This window comes from Pinus tabuliformis, chromosome 6 (assembly GCF_031772625.1).
Source record: "Pinus tabuliformis cultivar Carrire ecotype Pingquan chromosome 6, CPIR1, whole genome shotgun sequence".
NCBI classification, from domain to species: domain Eukaryota; kingdom Viridiplantae; phylum Streptophyta; class Pinopsida; order Pinales; family Pinaceae; genus Pinus; species Pinus tabuliformis.
In genome coordinates, this window is record NC_142292.1 from 29,164,692 (window position 1) to 29,183,044 (window position 18,353).

At 36.1% G+C, this 18,353-nt stretch overlaps 1 protein-coding gene across 5 annotated transcripts in view; it reads left to right on the forward strand.

Moving 5' to 3' along the window:
- LOC149257055 (B3 domain-containing protein Os01g0723500-like) overlaps positions 1–18,353 on the forward strand; it is a 283,787-nt gene that overhangs the window by 51,003 nt on the left and 214,431 nt on the right. The window contains exon 1 of one of the 5 annotated variants that reach the window (XM_089413559.1): positions 16,421–16,753. The exons of the other annotated variants lie outside the window; for them this stretch is intronic. Within the exon in view, the coding sequence (XP_089269685.1) occupies positions 16,679–16,753 (75 nt within the window). The 5' untranslated portion in view covers positions 16,421–16,678. Of the gene's footprint in view, positions 1–16,420; positions 16,754–18,353 lie in introns of those variants that run through there. 5 annotated transcript variants of the gene reach the window in all.

Genomic DNA, 18,353 nt, shown 5'->3' on the forward strand with positions numbered 1-18,353 from the left:
AACAAACGTAATAGGCCGGAAACCGATAACAATTTAACAAACGATAACTTAACCTAAACCGCGTTTTTTTTAAATACGTATTCAATACGCGAAATACGTTAGGGCATCGTATTCGCTTCTCCAAATACGCGTATTCCAAAACTAGGACACGTGAAGAAAACGGAGAATACGTACTGTATTTTTAGAATACGTTAAAAAACGTATTAGACACGTATTTTGGACGTTTTCGTGTCCAATACGAAAAATACGGGACACGACACCCTAGGGGACGTGTCCTGTGACTTAGCAAATCAGTGAACAATAAACACCATGAACTGCACCCGAAAGTCTTTATTATGATTCGAAAAATGTTCGCAGTGGAGCAGAAAGATTACATCAGTTTTTTTGCAGAATTTTCTTAACCAAACATTAGATGGCTTTGACACACAAATGACTCTCTATATATAAATAAATCTTCCAAGTGGAAAAATAATGGGTAGTTGGCTTGATCCTCGTCAAAATAATCTTGGCCGTCGATAAATCCTTGATCAACTTTTAATCTCTGTCGTTGAAATAATTATTTTTGAGGAATTTTCGAATTTCTCATATAACCCATTTTTTATTAGCTCAATTAATTATTTTGAGCTAATTTCCTCAAAAAATTGACTTTGACTTAACCACCTATGTCCAAGGGTTCAATTTTTCTTTAAATTTCCAATATTCCCTTGGTGGGGGAATTTTTCCACTTGGAGAATTTAATCTCTAGACATTTAATTTTGACTCCAATTAATTAAATTTTAGGCTTGGGATTTTAATTTACTTTTGTCTAGAAATTTAATTATTTGACACTTGAGGGGATTAATAATTTTTTCCACCCTCTAATATTAGCCATGGTGTCTAAGTATGAGGGACCATGCATTAAATATTTTTTACATAATATTTTTACAATTCAACCCTCAAAGGAGGAACACCAATTCAGTATACACCCTCAAATTACATATCTGATTCTGCGACATAATATGATCTAATAGACTAAGTGATTTGTAATAAAATAATTTAGTCAATTAACTTAAATTATTCCCAAATTACTTTTAAATAAGATTCCACTAAAACATTAGAACTCACCACAGGGTTTGACAAAGAATTCCACCCTAGCTTTGGGGTGAGGTTGGAGGGAAAAACTCTGTTGACCATCTGTGTTTAGAAACAAAAATGAATCAGTGAGATGAAAAACTTCCTTAGGCTTACCTAGGTTGTTACATATACACACGGTCTTACTCGCATCATATACATCATATATTTGTAGAATGGGTTTACAATGACTCAATAAACAACTGATTGATGATCTGATCCTTTTGAAAAAATTGGTACATTTGCTTCCTTGGAACTTTGACAAAAAGTGTGCAACAAGTCTTCAACATCTTGATCTTCTTCACTGTTTGATTCTCCACCAATGCTTTGAAAGAACAGAACCATTTGAACACTTCATCCTTCATCTTCAAGAAATAGATCCATGTTTTGCGTGAGAAGTCATCCACAAAGATTGCATAATATATGTATCCTCCTAATGAGGTTACAGGCAAGGCACCAAATAAGTAAGAATGGACCAATATAAGAAAATCAGTTGTCTTGATTTCACTAAAAGGGAATAGTCCTTTTGTATATTTCCCAGTTGCACATCCCTGACAAACCCCTTCATGGTTCATATTGAATTTGAGCATTCCTGTGACCATCTTCCTTACCCCAGGTAAGGCTTTGTAATGTAAGTGGGCAAATCTCTGGTGCCATTATTCACATTGAAGAGAAGTGTCACTTGCCAAAGCTCTCAAAGGACTTCCACCAACTTGATAGAGACCATCAACCTTAAATCCAAGAGTAAATGCATGTTTAGGGTTTCTATACCAAATACGTACCCTTCCATCAATGAATGCTACCTTGAAGCCTTTGTTGCAGAACTAGACACCAAGTTTCTCTTCAAATCGGGTACATACAATATTTCTTGAAGATGTATGGTTTGACCATAATTCAAGTGAAGAGTGACAGTGCCTATCCCTTTCACGGGGTAAGTGGCATTATCTCCAAGTATATCTTTAGATTAGTTTTCTTCTCAACCAAATTTGAGAGGGTCTCTTTGTATCCAGTGAAGTTCTTTGAAGTTCCACTATTAATTAACCAATGATCCAAAGTATCCAAAGGAGAGGCAATAGATAGAGTAGAAATAAGATAAAACTCATCTTGTTTTTTTACAACATTACTTTGATCATACCTGACACTTCTTGTCCTTTTGGGAGGGTGACCATTTCCATTTCGAGCAATAGGAGCATTCCTTTTTCCTTTGTTGTTGAACCTATTGTTCTTTTAATTGCCATTGCTCTTGTAATTGTTGTTGTTGTTGTCATCATCCCTTGGAGGATTTTTCATGTGAGGGCACTCTCTAGCACAGTGGTCGAACTTATTACAATTGTAGCATCTTCCTTTCCCTCTTCCTTTGAATCCCTTCCTAGATCCTTGACCATATTTCCTTGGACCAATATCATTATTTCTCTTTGCAAGTGCAGAGAAAGCGGTAGGTTCATTTCCAATGTTGGATTTATCTTTTTCCATCATTCTTGTCTCCTCTTGTGTGCATCTAGCCAATAACTCATCGAAACCAGGTATCCTGTCATTGGTGAGAATGGTGGTGACAAATACATGCCATGGTCTTGAAAGACCTCCAAGAGCAATGAGAGTGAGTTCCCTGTCAGCGGTAACTTCTCCAATTTGAGTCATTCTCATGAAATAGAATTGTATAGACTCCCCTTTATCCATCTTGATATTCTTCAACTTGTTCTTGAGAAAGGGGATTTGATTAGCATTGTTCGCTTTGAACATTCCAACCAACTTATCATATATTTCCTTAGAAGTTCCCAAGTCAGAAATATAGGCAACCAATTTTTTTTGAATGGAGTCAATCAAAATTTTCTTAGCTTTGACCTCACCTTTTTTATACTTCGTTTTCGCAGTGACATGTACATTTGAAGGAGGCTCCACCACTTTTCTCTGCACATAGTCCAATACTTCATGCTCCTCCAAATTCAAGTCCAAAGTCATCTTTTATGCATGATAGCTAGATTTGTCATTGAGCTTGTGTTAATTTTAACTAAACATGTTCTTTGCTTAGGATGGTTACTTCAATGATCCATATTAGCCCATTTATCAATCTATTTCACTTCCATTAGTAATCACATAAATCATTGACAAAGTGACTGAAGAAAGAACATCAACGATAAATGCAGAAGACAAGCCAAGACACAAGAATACGGCTCAAGCCAGGGAAAAACCCTTGATCAATTCTTCTTATTATTTGAATCAAATGTTCAGCACAAAGAGAGAAAATATATTAATTCAAAGTCAAATTTGACTTGCCAATCTCTGTGTTTAGATAAATGGATGGTGTGGATAGAGTTGCAATTCTAAAGTAGTCAAAGGATGTCTTTTGAAGCTGGTGACATACATTGCTACTGCTCAAGGGTTTTGAGCAAAGTACTGAGCTTTAGTTAGGGTATCACGATGACCCTAATCCTTCTTTAAGACACAATTATACTTATTGCCCTTCAACACTGCCTTCCTGCACTATTGTAGGTCTTGGAACCTTCATAGGTCACCCAACAATAGACAACTAAGCTACAACACTATATGCAGCCTTCCTAGGACGTGAAAAACACCTTGGTTAAGCCTCTGCTACCTCTGTATATCCACGACTTGTTGTAGGTTGACTGCGGCTAGGGAAAACACCCCTAAACTAGGTATCTTGGCGCTCACAACAATGCTTAAACGTGCTACTATCATGCGGCCCACTGAACAAAATTTATGATCCATAAAACAAGCCCACAAATGCACTTAACTCACCTTTGCTCCTGCGTCCTGATCTGGCCATACATCTGCTGCCTTAAACCATCTTGAATCAGCCCTAAGGCACCTCCTTGCTGATTGTTCCAAGCCCAGACATCTGCGACCTCTCTCTGCAAGACATCCACACCTAAGAGGGAGACCGCATTTACCACAAACTCATGCTAGTTGCCTCCTTTCCGTAGCCTCATATCTGCTGCCCTATTTCAAATATTCGATGCTCATAGGATGTGTCTCCAAATGAGGTTGGAGGACACATATATGTACAAATAGACATGACGATTTGTCCTTATGGAGGTGACGCTGACCTTGACACTTGTGGAGGCAAATTTAAATTTTAAATTTTAAATTTTCCCGCCTTGATAAGGTCATGCCTTATCAAATTTCTTTTGAATAAAAACATATTTTTCCTTATCTAAATTTAGTTATCTTTCAGTCAATTTTTGTGCTCTCGAAAAGAGGAATTCAATGCCATAATTATCTTCTTCAAAAGACTTGCTCAAAGTGGAATTTGGCCCTAGTTTCCAATTTTAAATTTTTAACACTCCCTCTCAACTAGTGAGAATTCCACCCGTCAATCCATTCATTATCATGCCACCCTGTTGCCATGAACCATCTCTGTATCTTGTCTCATCTCTGCTGAACACTGATATAGATAATAAAGAATAATTGATCGAGAATGAGTCACAAGACCTTGCCACTCTCCTCTGACAAAAGTTAGTTCACATAACCAGGGGTCGAACCCCAATCAGACTTGATCCCAAGTGATCAAGTTTTTAAACATCATGCATCCTAGACCTAGGGAGTACGACAATACATAATGCATCCATTGGTAGTGCTATGTTCCCTATCCACTCTTCCCAACTCATTGGCCAGATGAGAGGTACTTCCCATGTGTCCCGGACTACATGGATAGGATGATACTGGAGCAATAACAGAGAAAGAATAAATCACATCTTGCTCACAACCATACATAGGGAAAGGATGAACCACATCCTACAGTCACATATCACAACCATCATAGGGAAAGGATAAACCACATCCTATGCAAATTCACTGAGAGTAGGAAAAGGATGAACCACATCCTACACGCATGACAACCAACAATTGTAGGAAGGAACCTACACGGGGGGAGAGGATGAACCACGTCCCACCGACATGTCAACTATCGATCGTAGGGAATGAGCATCCTACAAGTGGGTAAAGGATGAACCACAACCCATTGACATGTCCACGTGACAATCGACAGATGCCTATATGCATCTCACACTGGGGTGTCCGCAAGAGAAGGTGAACCACTCATCTTGCTCACATGCCATAGGAGAAGGTGAACCACTCACCCTATGCTCTCATATATCATCATGGAGTATCACAGGGGAAGGTGAACCACTCACCCTGTACACAACGTACCTATAGGGGAAGGTGAACCACTCATCCTATGGTGGTACATAGCATCAAGAAGTACCCTAGGCCCCTAGGAGCTCCCAGAGCTCAATGTTCAATTGGGGCCCTCTTTGTAGGGTCTGTCCACGACTCCCTGCCTTTCCCTGAAGGAAGATAAAATTGAACATATCAAGAGGGCTTTATGAGGATGTCAGTAATTTGTACATCCATCCTGTAATGTTGGAGCTTGATTGCTTCTTGTTGTACCATATCCCAGGACCCAAATAAAGTGGTGCCTGGCGCCTATATGATTGGAACAATCGTGGAACACAAGATTCTTTAAAAAGCGAATCCCACTCTACAATATTCAACAATTGTTTCGAGCACGTGCTCAAATAGCTCACTGAAGAGCTTCAACAACCAACTGGCTTCATAATAAGCCATGCATTCAACTTCAATAGTGCTCCCAGAGCAACAAAATCAAGAAATATAGCACTAGATGTACTCCTTTTACTCATCACACTGCCAACCGAGCTAGTATCAGAATATCCATGGAATCTTATATTTTAGCAGTGAATTTCTAACCATAAATAGTAGCATCACAGTGATATCTCAACAAGCAACTATCCAATATATGAGGCACATCCATAGCTTGACTTAGAGGCATGTGATAGGTGTTTATCAAGAAAACCAGGGATCAACAACTTCTCCATCTCATCAGACTTTTAAGTGCAGGAAATAGTGTATCAAGGATTTCCATCTTGGCTTTGAAAGTCTTATATTGATATCAACAAACATCATTTTCAATCATTACTCCCTCTAAATATTGGGAAAGTGACCTTACCCAAATCATTAAGGAGTTAACTTCATTCATATCATCATCAAGAAGTTTACATCAAGGAGTCCACAACATCAAAGAGTTCATCATCAATGAGTCCACATCATCATTCATGAGTCCACATCATCATTCATGAGTCCACATCATCATTATCCACGAGTTCACATCATCTTTATCCATGAGTTCATATCAACATTAAGAGATTATGTTAGCATCAAGAGATCCACATCATTTATATAATCAAGAAATCCAAGGAATAGAGTATATAGATCAACTATATCATCTAATTCATCATTATCCAGATTATCATCATCAAAGAGTAAGTATCAAGGAGTTCAAATCACCATTAAAGAGTCCAATCACATTATTCATGACATCAACCATAGTTAGCAAGGAGTACTTATTAACAAGGAGAACCATAGTTAGCATGGAGTACTTATCAATAAGGAGTACATATAATTTATCATTAAGGAGTTCATATCATCACCATCATCATTAAGGATTTTACATCATCATTAAGAAACATTAGTGATGATAAAAGACAATAAACGAGATGTAAAATTCTTAGCTTTTGAAATTTGGACAACTTCCTCTTAGTCTTCACATTCATGCATCCAACCTAAGGGATAATTATAGAAATACTAGCTCATCTATGATTAGCCTATTCTTCCAACACAGGAGTATCATGTTTGCCATGCCAAGCGAATAGTAAGTATGCCATTATGAAAGATGAGGTCTCTCATCATACTCTGTCTTCCTCATATCCTCGTGTCTGTCGTATACTGTCAGCCATGTCACCCATACTTGTGAGCTCGGTCAAAGGAGAGAGGAACTCAGCGTCTCTTGCTAGTCAAAGTCAACCCAAAATTGTTAACAAATTTGTGGGCAAGCCCAGTCAAATGATGATGTCATCCTGTGGTTAAAACAATCTTGCAACTCTGCGGTCAACACTGGTCAAACATCTCCTTTTGCCTTGGTTTTTGTGCTAGATAATGCGCCCTGCTTAGATAGACCTATCCCTGGTCAAAATGAAGTCAAACAGTGCTTAAAATGCCTCAGTCAATGTTGGTCAAACTTCAACTGAAACAGAAAAGTAAACGTAGTCAAAAGAGCCCCCTGAAATCCACACGTGTGAGAGAAAGACCACTGCCTGCAACTTGTACGACCCAATCAGATTAGGAGAGAGAAGATATGTTGAGTTGAAATGATGCCAAATGAGGTTTGAGGTCTCTCTTATTTATATGAATCCATGTGTGTCAAAAGACACGTCTCTTGGGCTTCATGAACCTACATGATGGTGTGGCCGACCTTGACAAATTACACGTGTGAACTTCCCTTCAAAAACATATTTCTCCTTTTCTGATTTCAGTGAACCTTAATTCAGTTTTGGTCCTCTCGAAAAGAGGAATTTAGTGCAATAATTATCTCCATCAAATGCACTGTCCAAAGTGGAATTCGACGCTAGTTGCACATTTTAACAAGAAACATCACATACCATGGTATCTCAGAGTGGGTCAATAGTAAAGGTCATGGCACAATGCTGGGAGACGGTAAGATGAGGGCCTTCCTTTTGGACCTACTCGAGATGATATGGGTTTGGGTGTGGAGTCGTGGAAGGCCAAGGCGTTGAACCAAGTCTTGTGCCACAAGATTCTTTTGACTCTCATTATTGAGGATAAGAGATGCCAACTTATGCTTGATTTGACAATTGTGGGTAAACAAAGGTGCAGTGGAGGTGCCAACTTCATTAGTAGTCACGGGGATGAGAGAAGGGTCCACTTCGGTATGATTGTCGAGAGAAATAACTACAAGTCGGGTAGGGGAATTTGGTTGCTTAACCTCTATAAAAAGAGTCTTGTTAGGGTGCATATTTTTAAGTGCTCGACATTCTGCAAAAGCATGTGAGTCGGTCTTATGAAATGTACACCAAGAGGTATCGTGAGGTGTGGGGGATGAGGTAGGGGCCACATTAGAAGGACCAGTAGGAGATAGACCATTTCTGGCTTGAGGAAATCAGATATGAAGAACCACTTTACTTTCCACAACCAAGGCTCGAATAAAGGCCTTGTCCAAGGAAGTACTATCAAACAACTCAACTTCTCGGTGAAAATCCATTAGTATTACCAAAATTAAATTTGATAGTTAGTACCTCTTCTGGATGAGATATGGAGTTGAATGCACAACTTGTAGAAAACATCAACGTAAGCTTGCACTGACTGATTTGGTAGCTGCCGGAGCAACCATTTGGAAAGGAAATTTTGGAGATATTTGAGGGAATAAAAACGTTCTCTTAAGGCTTGACAGAAGTCATCCCGAGATGTGATATGGGTGGATCTGGTTTCTGTTGGTTCTCTGAGCTCAACAACCAAGGATATATTCTCAAGCTAAGTATCCTACGATGTTTGTGCCAAACATTCTAGACCAACAATTTGAAGCTTCATGACCTTTTCCATCGTAGGACATGTTTTGAAATCGGTGGAGAGATTGCATAGCCAAGAATCAATAGCCTCTCCGTTCATTTGACCCGAGAATTTGGGCAATTGAAAACGTGTATCTCGCTGCATTTGCTTTGGAGGGTGCATTTGTTGTTGGAGTGTAATTAGCTCTTGAAGAGCCATGGCTAAATCATGGACTGGTGAGTCCTCGGTTAAGGGTTCTCGACAACGTGGCATGATTTTCATCCACCAGAGGGATTGAAATGTATGACCCCAAGCTACAATGTGTGACAAGGATCTTGAAGCAAGGAGGGAGCACTGAGAAGGTCGCTGAATTATTAGGTCACGAATCCTAGAAAAAATCTTCAAACAAGTTGATGGCTTCCAAGATCTTAGGTTCTGATACCAATTTACATGCAGATTTGAAAATTGTCCAGAAATCACATCTATAACAATGTAGATTCAAAAGAAGAGAATAACGTAAAAGTTTTAGAAAACAATACCACCATTTTTAGAAGTGGCATCATGGACACAAAAAGCAAACAACACAACAAAACAACCGACACACATCAATTGTTATATGAATTTATTGGTATTAGATAATTTGGAGTTGAAATTGCAATGGACGTGGCACTCCATGTTAGCAATCCGAGTTTCCAACCGGTCCAATTGCGCTTGAAAACTCCTCTGCCCTTTCCAAAGGCTCACCAATTTGTCGTGCATTGACGACAATTTCCGCTGCAGGTGGCCCATGACCTCAACAATTTCATTGTGGTCATCTTGGCATGCCCTATTGAGCTGGACTAGTGCATTGTGTAGCTGTTGAAGAATATGAGTCAAATCAGCCTGGGAGGGAGAACTATCATCTGGAGGAAGGGGAAGGGGAAATGCGGATCCATTGTCTCATCGAGCCCCTGCCCCAGAGGCTGTTGGTGTTGTTGTATTTTGCGCATGTTCATTTTAACAGTCCTCCTCTGATCAGACCAATTCCAATTTGACCTTTCCCTAGGATCCACTTACACCCAGGGATATTTGATGCTAGCACTCTTTACGCAAACTACGTAGTCACAGGTCATCCTTAGAACGGAACGAGAGCAGAATTCCAGTGACTCCCACCCCACTCCGCGCAGGCCAACCAAAAATTGACACGCCACCGCTGGAAATCCAGTACACAAACCAATTACATCGCCTTGTAATCAACTGACACTTCGACTCCAGACCAATGGAGACCTAGACCTCCCCTCTCATACAAGCAACGGGTGACAGGGCTCAAAAAACGACGCAATTAGTTGGGAGAATGACTTCTTGGCCACGTGTACCAGACGGTTACCTCCAGTCCTCAATTTTTTCAACCAGGTCAAAACACAACACCCTCTTGCAATTCTCAAGACATGACCATCCCACCTCACTACCCAAACACGCCACGAAGTCTAGAAAACCAAAGAAGAATAATACACAGAGCCAAGGTATTTAAGTCTAGGGGAAATCACCGAAAGAGCCGCCACGATCGACACCCGCGCAATCAGGATGGCTCCGTGCACGAAATCTCCGTCGTGCACACAACTACACGACCACGCTTCTCACCAACTCCCCATTTTGCTACAATGATCATACCCAAACGTAGCAACGAGGATAGCTGCTCTGCAAATGAATCCTGAATAAACCCAATTAACATTCTTGCACATAAATGCCTCTGGATCCCCAACCGCCGCCGTTTAGGCCACCATCCATTCTTCTAGTACGCAGCCGAGATCACTGTTAATGCCATTGCATTGCAGTACAATTCGAATTGATTCCTCCAAAATAGATGCATGCGTTTCAGTTTTATTGGTTTTATTATGAGGGAGAGATCAATGCAAACATTCTCCTTATTAATTTAATTATAAGATACATTGCATAAAAATCAGCTATGATATTAGACAAAGAAAATATATTGAGATATTTCCTTCTAATTTTAAATGTTTCCTTAATTGGTTTTTACTTCCAGATGCTAGAAAAGAGGGCAATTTTTCTTGGTTGCCCAACATCATTCCATGAATATGGCCAGCGTTGGAACGAAACATCACATGTACAGGGTTAAAATTTGTGGAATAGCTAATTGTTTTCGGAACTTTTAAAATTCGACAATTTTGAGCAAGTCTGAAATTTGAAAATGAAACCATTCTTTAAATTTAAATTTAACATTTTTAAAGAAAATAGAGATTTTTTAACCTTGTGGTCGAATTCAAAATCGATACTTGATTCTGGCGGGATCCCTATCCACCTTTCCTTAGGCAGACTCGAGGTTTGTGGCTCCTTGCATACCTGAAACGGTATCTGTCAGACTACAGATCTTGTAGTTTTCTTTCTGACAGCGACCTGTCAGATTGATTACTTCCTTTTTAAGCCAATTTCAGCGCTTGGTGGCCCTAACTCTGATCCTGTAGGTTTCTTTCTGAGCGCGCCCTGTCAGATTGATTTCGGCGGTTTTACCCAATTTTAGAGCTTGGTGGCCTTAAGTGATAGGCGGATCCCTTAATGATTGGCACAGTATGCAACAGGGTAGTAGACCACGTACCCAGGTCCAATGAGTGCTTCTCATGGCGGTTTGGAGTACCTGTCTGTAGGTTCGATAGCCCAATCTTGGCGAATGTATGAAAAATCATGGGATTTTTCTTACATTTCAAATATCTGGAGAAAATCAGCTTGTTGCTCCCGTATACCTGCCCGGACAACCCTAGTCCAACATCTGGACACTCGATATGACACCTACCGCTTCATTTTGTCAAATGGATACCTAGCTGATTTTGTTTTTGTTATATATAGTAAAATGTTTTACAATTTAGAAGGGAAGAGATGATTTAATTTTATATTAAAAATAAATAAACTAGGTTAAAAATTTATATTTTGAAAATTTTATTTTTAATATATTAAAAAATATAATTTCTTAGCTGCATAGCAGCATACTTAAATTATTTTCCTTATTATTTTTAATTTTATATAATTTTAAATTTGTTTTTATAATTATTCATTTTATATATTGATGTTAATTTAGTTTATCTTTATCATTATTTTAGTTTAGTTTTTTTATGAAACGTCACTACTAATTATAAATTTATTTAGTTATTTATCAATTATTTTTTTATTTTAAAATTTTTATAAAATTCTTTTAAGTCAAAACTAATCACTAGTAAACATATGTTTATATTTTATTTATTTGATGCCATGATCTGGTTCTTCATCTTGTCCTGAAGATGAACCCCACTAATTGGTTAAAAATTGGTCAACATAATTTTTAGGATATAATTATCATCAAAAAATTTCTTTTCAATCTAATTATGAATCACAAAAACCTAAATTCAAAAAATAAAATATCAAATATATTTTAAACCTTTAAATATATTTTAAAACTTAAACTAAATTTTATAAATTTTTATAATAAATTAAAACAAAAACCAATCATACAAACATATTTTAAATAAAATAAAAAATAAAAAATAAATAAATATACATATGCATAAAAATCAATTTAACCATTGTTTTTCTTTTATATATATAAAAAATGATATATATTTAATATATAATAATCAACATATGATAAAATTAAACTACTAAAAACGCTACACATTAAAAATTTAATCTCTAAGATCATGCTTTTTGAATCAATTATTTAAAAAAATAATTAGTCACACTGGTTAGTGAAAAATTAAAAAAGGTATTCACAATAAAAGGTTACCTCATTCTTAATTTCCTTTTGTTGGGAAATAATCTTATTTTATATTATTTTTTTTTTTTAAATATATATATATATTTTTAATTCCAATCTTTAAAATATTTTAATTTAAAATTATTTATTTTTGTTGTATTTTTAAATTTTATTATATTTTAGTATTAAAAATAAAAATATAATAATAAAAATGTAAAGCATTAATTTTATTATTTTGTAATTTAAAATATATTTATCTCTCAATAAAACTAAAACTTAATAACATATTATTTTTGCTAATTAAAATTTAGCAGTTTTTAAGTGTGATTTGTTGGAGTTTCTAGCAATTTATGGTTATTCGTCAAAAAAACTTTGTAGCCAAATCTTGATTTGTGTTATTTAAACAAATACATTTTTTTTGCTGCATACATGGATTCAACACATTCAACACCCTCAAAAATTGCGGCCAAATCTTGATTTGTGTTGTTTAAACAATTTTTTTTACTGCATACATGGATTCAACACCCTCAAAAACTTTTGGCCCTTTGATTTTGAAGAGTTCACATGTCACACTGTGATTTCAATGAATTCTTGGCGAATTCTAGACAAATTAAATTATAAAATAAACTAGAAAACTTTCTAAAAAGTCATACTTAAAGGTTACTAGAACTAAAATTACTGGCATACTCAACTAATTAAAACTGACTCTCTCTATGAATAAAGAGTAATGAATATCCTCTCTCTATTAATAAAGAGTAATTACTATCCTTCCAACCCGAAGACCATTTCACAGGTCCTCCACTTCCATTATCATCATTAGGAAAGAAAATATGTAATAAATGTGTAGTCATATAAATTAAATAATTAATAAATGTTAATAGGCATCAATTCATAATAAGCATCAAAACAATTTTTCACACTGTTAAAATTAAATAAATCATAAAAATGAACTAAATTATAACTTTATTTTAAATTATTATTATCATTTTTTTTGAATTGAGGGTTTTGTGACCTATAATTTTTTCGTGATAATCACATAGGAGAAAATATCTTCAATGTTTTTTGAACCAACTAGTGTGCTTCATCTTCCTGAATATAGGGCAGGGATCCAACACTTGCAAATACTCCAACTATCGGATCCAACACCTGATAATACTCCAACTATCATCTCTATTTAGATTGATCGGCCTCTTTTCAATTTCCAAGGCCTCCCTAAACTTACGGTGATGAAAATGATCAATCTTTGCAATGACCCTAGCCTCTTCGATGCAAAAGTGATGATTTATCTTTTCCGCATGTTCTGCCAAAGCAAGGAGCAGGACCTTCTGCATATTATGTCAAAGCAGAGGAGCAGGACCTTCCATGTTTGATGTCAACTCCCTGCTCATAAATCATCGATCCAATTTCACCAATGTATGGAGTGCCACAGGAGCATGGAATGATTTACACACTTTTACCATAATTTTATTTATTATTAATAATAATAAAATTAATTTCATTCATTTTTTCATTTCGTTTTATTTTATTTTATATTTTAAATTTATCTATAATTTATTTTATTTATAATTTGACCATTTCATTATTAAATATAAGAACAATATATTATTAATAATACATTTAATTTATCTCTTATTATCAGTTGATTTTTATATTATAAATATATTTTTTATTAATAGTATTTCTTGAGTCAAACTAGTTATTATATTTTAAGGACTAGTTAACATTTCTCTACATCTATTTATAACATTTCTGTACATCTATTTAATTATGCCGATAGTTGGTTCAAAACACGTTGACGATATTTTCTCCTATGTAATTATTACCGGAATATTTCTTTTCATAAATATTATTATCATTATTAATAATAATGATAAAAAAATAATATATAAATTCTATATGTATATATACAATTAAAAAAAATATGTAACAAGATTCTTAACCATGGAATTCATTCCCACTTTGTAAGTTTGTCATGGAGGTTCTTAATTTGTAAATAGGCTTTGTTACAATACCATTGGCCAAATATCATAACCATGAATATTTACTCTCATTTTATCACGGAGATTCTTAATTTGTAAATAACTATGTTGCACGAGTTTCCTTTATGTGGGAACAAATATCCAGTACAGCAAGACAATTTCACTGAGTTTTCAAGAAACGTCAAGTTGGGAGTGGCAATAATATAATATATTAAAAATTAAGATTTAGTATATATATTAAAAATAAAATTAAAATAATTTTTTCAAAATAATATAAAGATTAAATGTACACACCAAATTAAAATAAACAATTAAAATATGAGGATATCATAAATCAAAATAGTTTATAACTTCAATATTGAAGGTTGAAAATGAAGATCATATAACATGAAAATCAATGGATTATAAATGTGCCCTTTTATTTAATTATATAATCATAGACATAATGTCGTGAAAATTAGGAAACCCATTGTAGCGATCAGAAATAATTCTCCTAATTGTTAAATTAATTTTTAAAAATTTATTTTTTGTTTGCTACAACAAATATTGCAACTTACATAAATAAAGCCGGAGAAATACTGCACACATAAATTTACACAGTTATTTTTGCACCATTCTATCCGAAAAAACCCAACTTAGAAAAACCGGTGCAACAACAGAGGGTTTTATTATTATGCAGCAGTGAAATAATCTGAGTACAATTGGATGCCGAAACTAGCTATCCTACAGCGAAAATTGGCAAGAAAAAATTAGTGAGGAATTTCCTCACTCCACAGGCAAATCCGGGCTCTGACCTCAGCTCAAATTGAGCCTTCCAAACTAGCTCTGCACAGCTACTGCGTCACCTTGGCGTAGTCACTTCTGCACTTAGCTCGAACCAACTTCTCCTCAAGCTGTTTGGTCTGCTGCTGTCTGGGAAAATGTCTCTCCTGGCCTTTGGAACCTCTGCCCAACTTCTGGCACTGAAACTCAACTTTCCCTAGCAGATTCGAAATTGCCTCTAGAGGCTACTACGCTGCTTTGCGCTAACCTCATTATGGCTCACTTGCCTCTCTGCAAATGCACTCATTAGAACTGGAATCCTTCCTCCGACGTCACTGTCCCTGCCCTTCTCTCACTGCTTTGATCTCACTGGCTCTCTCTCTGACAACTGATTGTTGCTGCTTTGGAAATTGATCTGCCTATGAATCGAACTGCTTAAGTGATTTCTCAAGCCTCATCGACTTCTTCTTATAATTTTCTGTTGAGACTTCAACGGCCAAGATTAGATCTTAATCGATGGCTATGATTAACTTGAAGTCGATCTGTGTGAGTTTTTAGAAGAACTTAATTAATTCTTAATTAGTCACATTCCCTAAGTTTAGACTTAGGACATATTTAAAACTAACTAATAATCTAATTAAGTCATTTCTAGGCGAAATTTCCATAAACGATTTCTGGGTTTTGGAGATCTCATGCATTCTAGCCTCTCCACAAAATTTCATCACTAGAACACATCCGATGTTACAAAAACTAACAAATGTGTCTTTTAATATGAGACATAATTTGTCTTCTTCATGGCAATTAATTTTTGATCTCCAATTAACTGAAAATGTTTTCGCTAAACCCTTTTGTTTGCATCCTCACAACTCTACCCATATCCGTAGTTGTATAACGTTGCCACATTACAAAGATAAATATAAGTTTCCAAATAGGTCTAACTTGAAACAATATAAAATATTATTTCCTACACGCGTACTCTAACGAGGCGGAGGAGTTGCCGGAAAAGTTATGGAAATTCCGGCCATATTTAGAGAAAATCTGGCAACGATTTTTGTAAATCCAATTTATAGTTGTTAAACCTCAAAATTTTAGGTGTCCTAGACGTTTGTGATGGTGCTGAATCCATTTCTACCACCTCAAAATTTTAGGTGTCCTAGACGTTTTTGATGGTGCTGAATCCATTTCCACTATCAAAAACACGATTCAAACACTGTCTCTACAAGATTTTTTGAAATTTTTTTGCCCGGATTCCAGCCACTTTCAACTGTCCGGGAAATTCCTCCACCTCCTTTCCTACATCCCAAAGTACTGAAATGGTTAAAATTCAAATTCAACTCGTACACAACTCTTTTGGTTCGTGGTCAATATCCCTTGGGATTTCCCTTACGTTTAATTTATAAAGGTATTATGCCTTTTCAATGTTGTATAAAAGGCCAAACACATGTTACAAGTTGAAGCCTCTCAAATTTGGGTTGCAACTTCTACTTCTAAATGCGAATTGAAATTGAGCAGCATTGAAATTGAGTTGTTTGATCCCCAGCCCTGCCTAGACTGTTAATAGTGCAAAATACAGATTGTAATTTTCTGTTGCGTTAACCAGTGGTAATTCACCCTGCGACTTTAGCTTGAAAGGCAGAATCGGGAGAATGAAGCTTCATCACCAGATCAAAAAGTACGAGTTAGGACAGGTTCTCGGAGGGGAATTTCACCAAAGTTAAGTACACCATCGATGTGGAAACAAGAAAGAGCTATTCTGTCAAAATTTTGGACAAGGACAAATTTTCACTACAAGATTGTTGACCAGGTAATAACTATGATTCTCTACTCAGCCTCGCTCCTCTATAGCCACGTTCCCAACCGAAACTAGTACCTGAAATGCCAATTTTTGCATAGTCACGCTCCAGGAAAGCTCAAAGTATATCTGTAAATGTTCCCTATGGTTTTGGAGTGTTTCGTACTAGCTGCCAGGAGTGTTGCGGTACCTGTGTAACATTGGTAAATAGAATTTGTTACTATACCATTAGCCAATACCATAAATTATCAATACCAAATCCCTAAAAACCATAATTCATTTCATATGACAAAATCTCATCCTTTGATTTGTGAATACTATTAAGAATATTTTAGAATATTCCATGGATGTTAAATCCCTACCATCCACCTAATAATTATTGATAATTAATTTAAAATTTTGGTCGTCATATTCCAAAATAGACATACATGTATATAATTAATATAAGATAAATGGATTTGATTAATATTCAATTTCAAACATATTTATAGTCTTGACGATTAGCTTTTTTTCTAAAGGAAAGATCATAATTTTATGCAACCTGAAAACAAGGAACAAAATTACATTCTGTAGATGTTGGTAAGCATTTGGTCATGTCAGCCTTTCGACTATGCACAATAAAAAATGAAAAAATATAAAAATTACATAAATTTGTCAGGGCTAAGTGTGATAATAGTCACTTAATATTCCCTTTTTGCCTTTCTTTGTCCGAACTTTTTGCCAAACTCTTTGGTTAGGAGCAACTATTACTATTGCTAGTTGATTTCTATCTACCTTCACGGGTACTTTTTTTGAGTCTGAGATATCTGATACATGGGATCTTTTTATACCCCTGATTCCTTTTCGATGGGTGTTTCTGTTTTCTGCTGCTCTGATGCTATGATCTTTGCTGATTCAGTGCCCTTAAGGCTATGAGATCCCCGACTCCTCCATTTGCTTGGCTACCAGGCTGTATTTGAGCATCTATATTTGGAATATTTTCCATGGGCTTTTCTTCTTTGTCTTCAGAAGTGTCCGGAAATCGCCAACACCTTGGCTTAGAGGCTTGACTCTTTTCTTTTTAGGGGTCTTTTTGCCTATGGGGAGATGTTCTGCAAGTGTCTTGTTCGAAAACAAGTTCGACAACTAAATGTCCTATTCTCATAATCTAAAGCCCAAGTCCACTAAAAGTTTTCATGTTTTAGATGAATACAATCAGGTAGACCTTTGCTAAGGTTTATCTCTATACATATTCTGACAAAAGTAAAGATACCTTTTGCTATTCTTGCCTAAATCCATTGTTTTTGAATTTGTACATAGTATTCCCGATATCCTCGAGGACCTTATGGTGCCATAAGGGAAGAGGAAGATTTGTTAACCGCACCCATAGCGACGTTGTTACCACCATGCTTGTAGCATCAAATTTTGGGAACCATGGGGTAATGAAAAGCCCATCTCTATCCCAACACCATGGCTCTTCGTTTATAGTTTTTTCCATACCTGGTGGTGTGTGAAATTGAACTATGAAGAAGCCCTTTGAGCATAAGTAGAGATCACAATTTTATGTCCAAGAAGAAAACACCCACTGATATAATTCTTCACGTCCTGCCTAGAAACCATTAAACCTGCATAT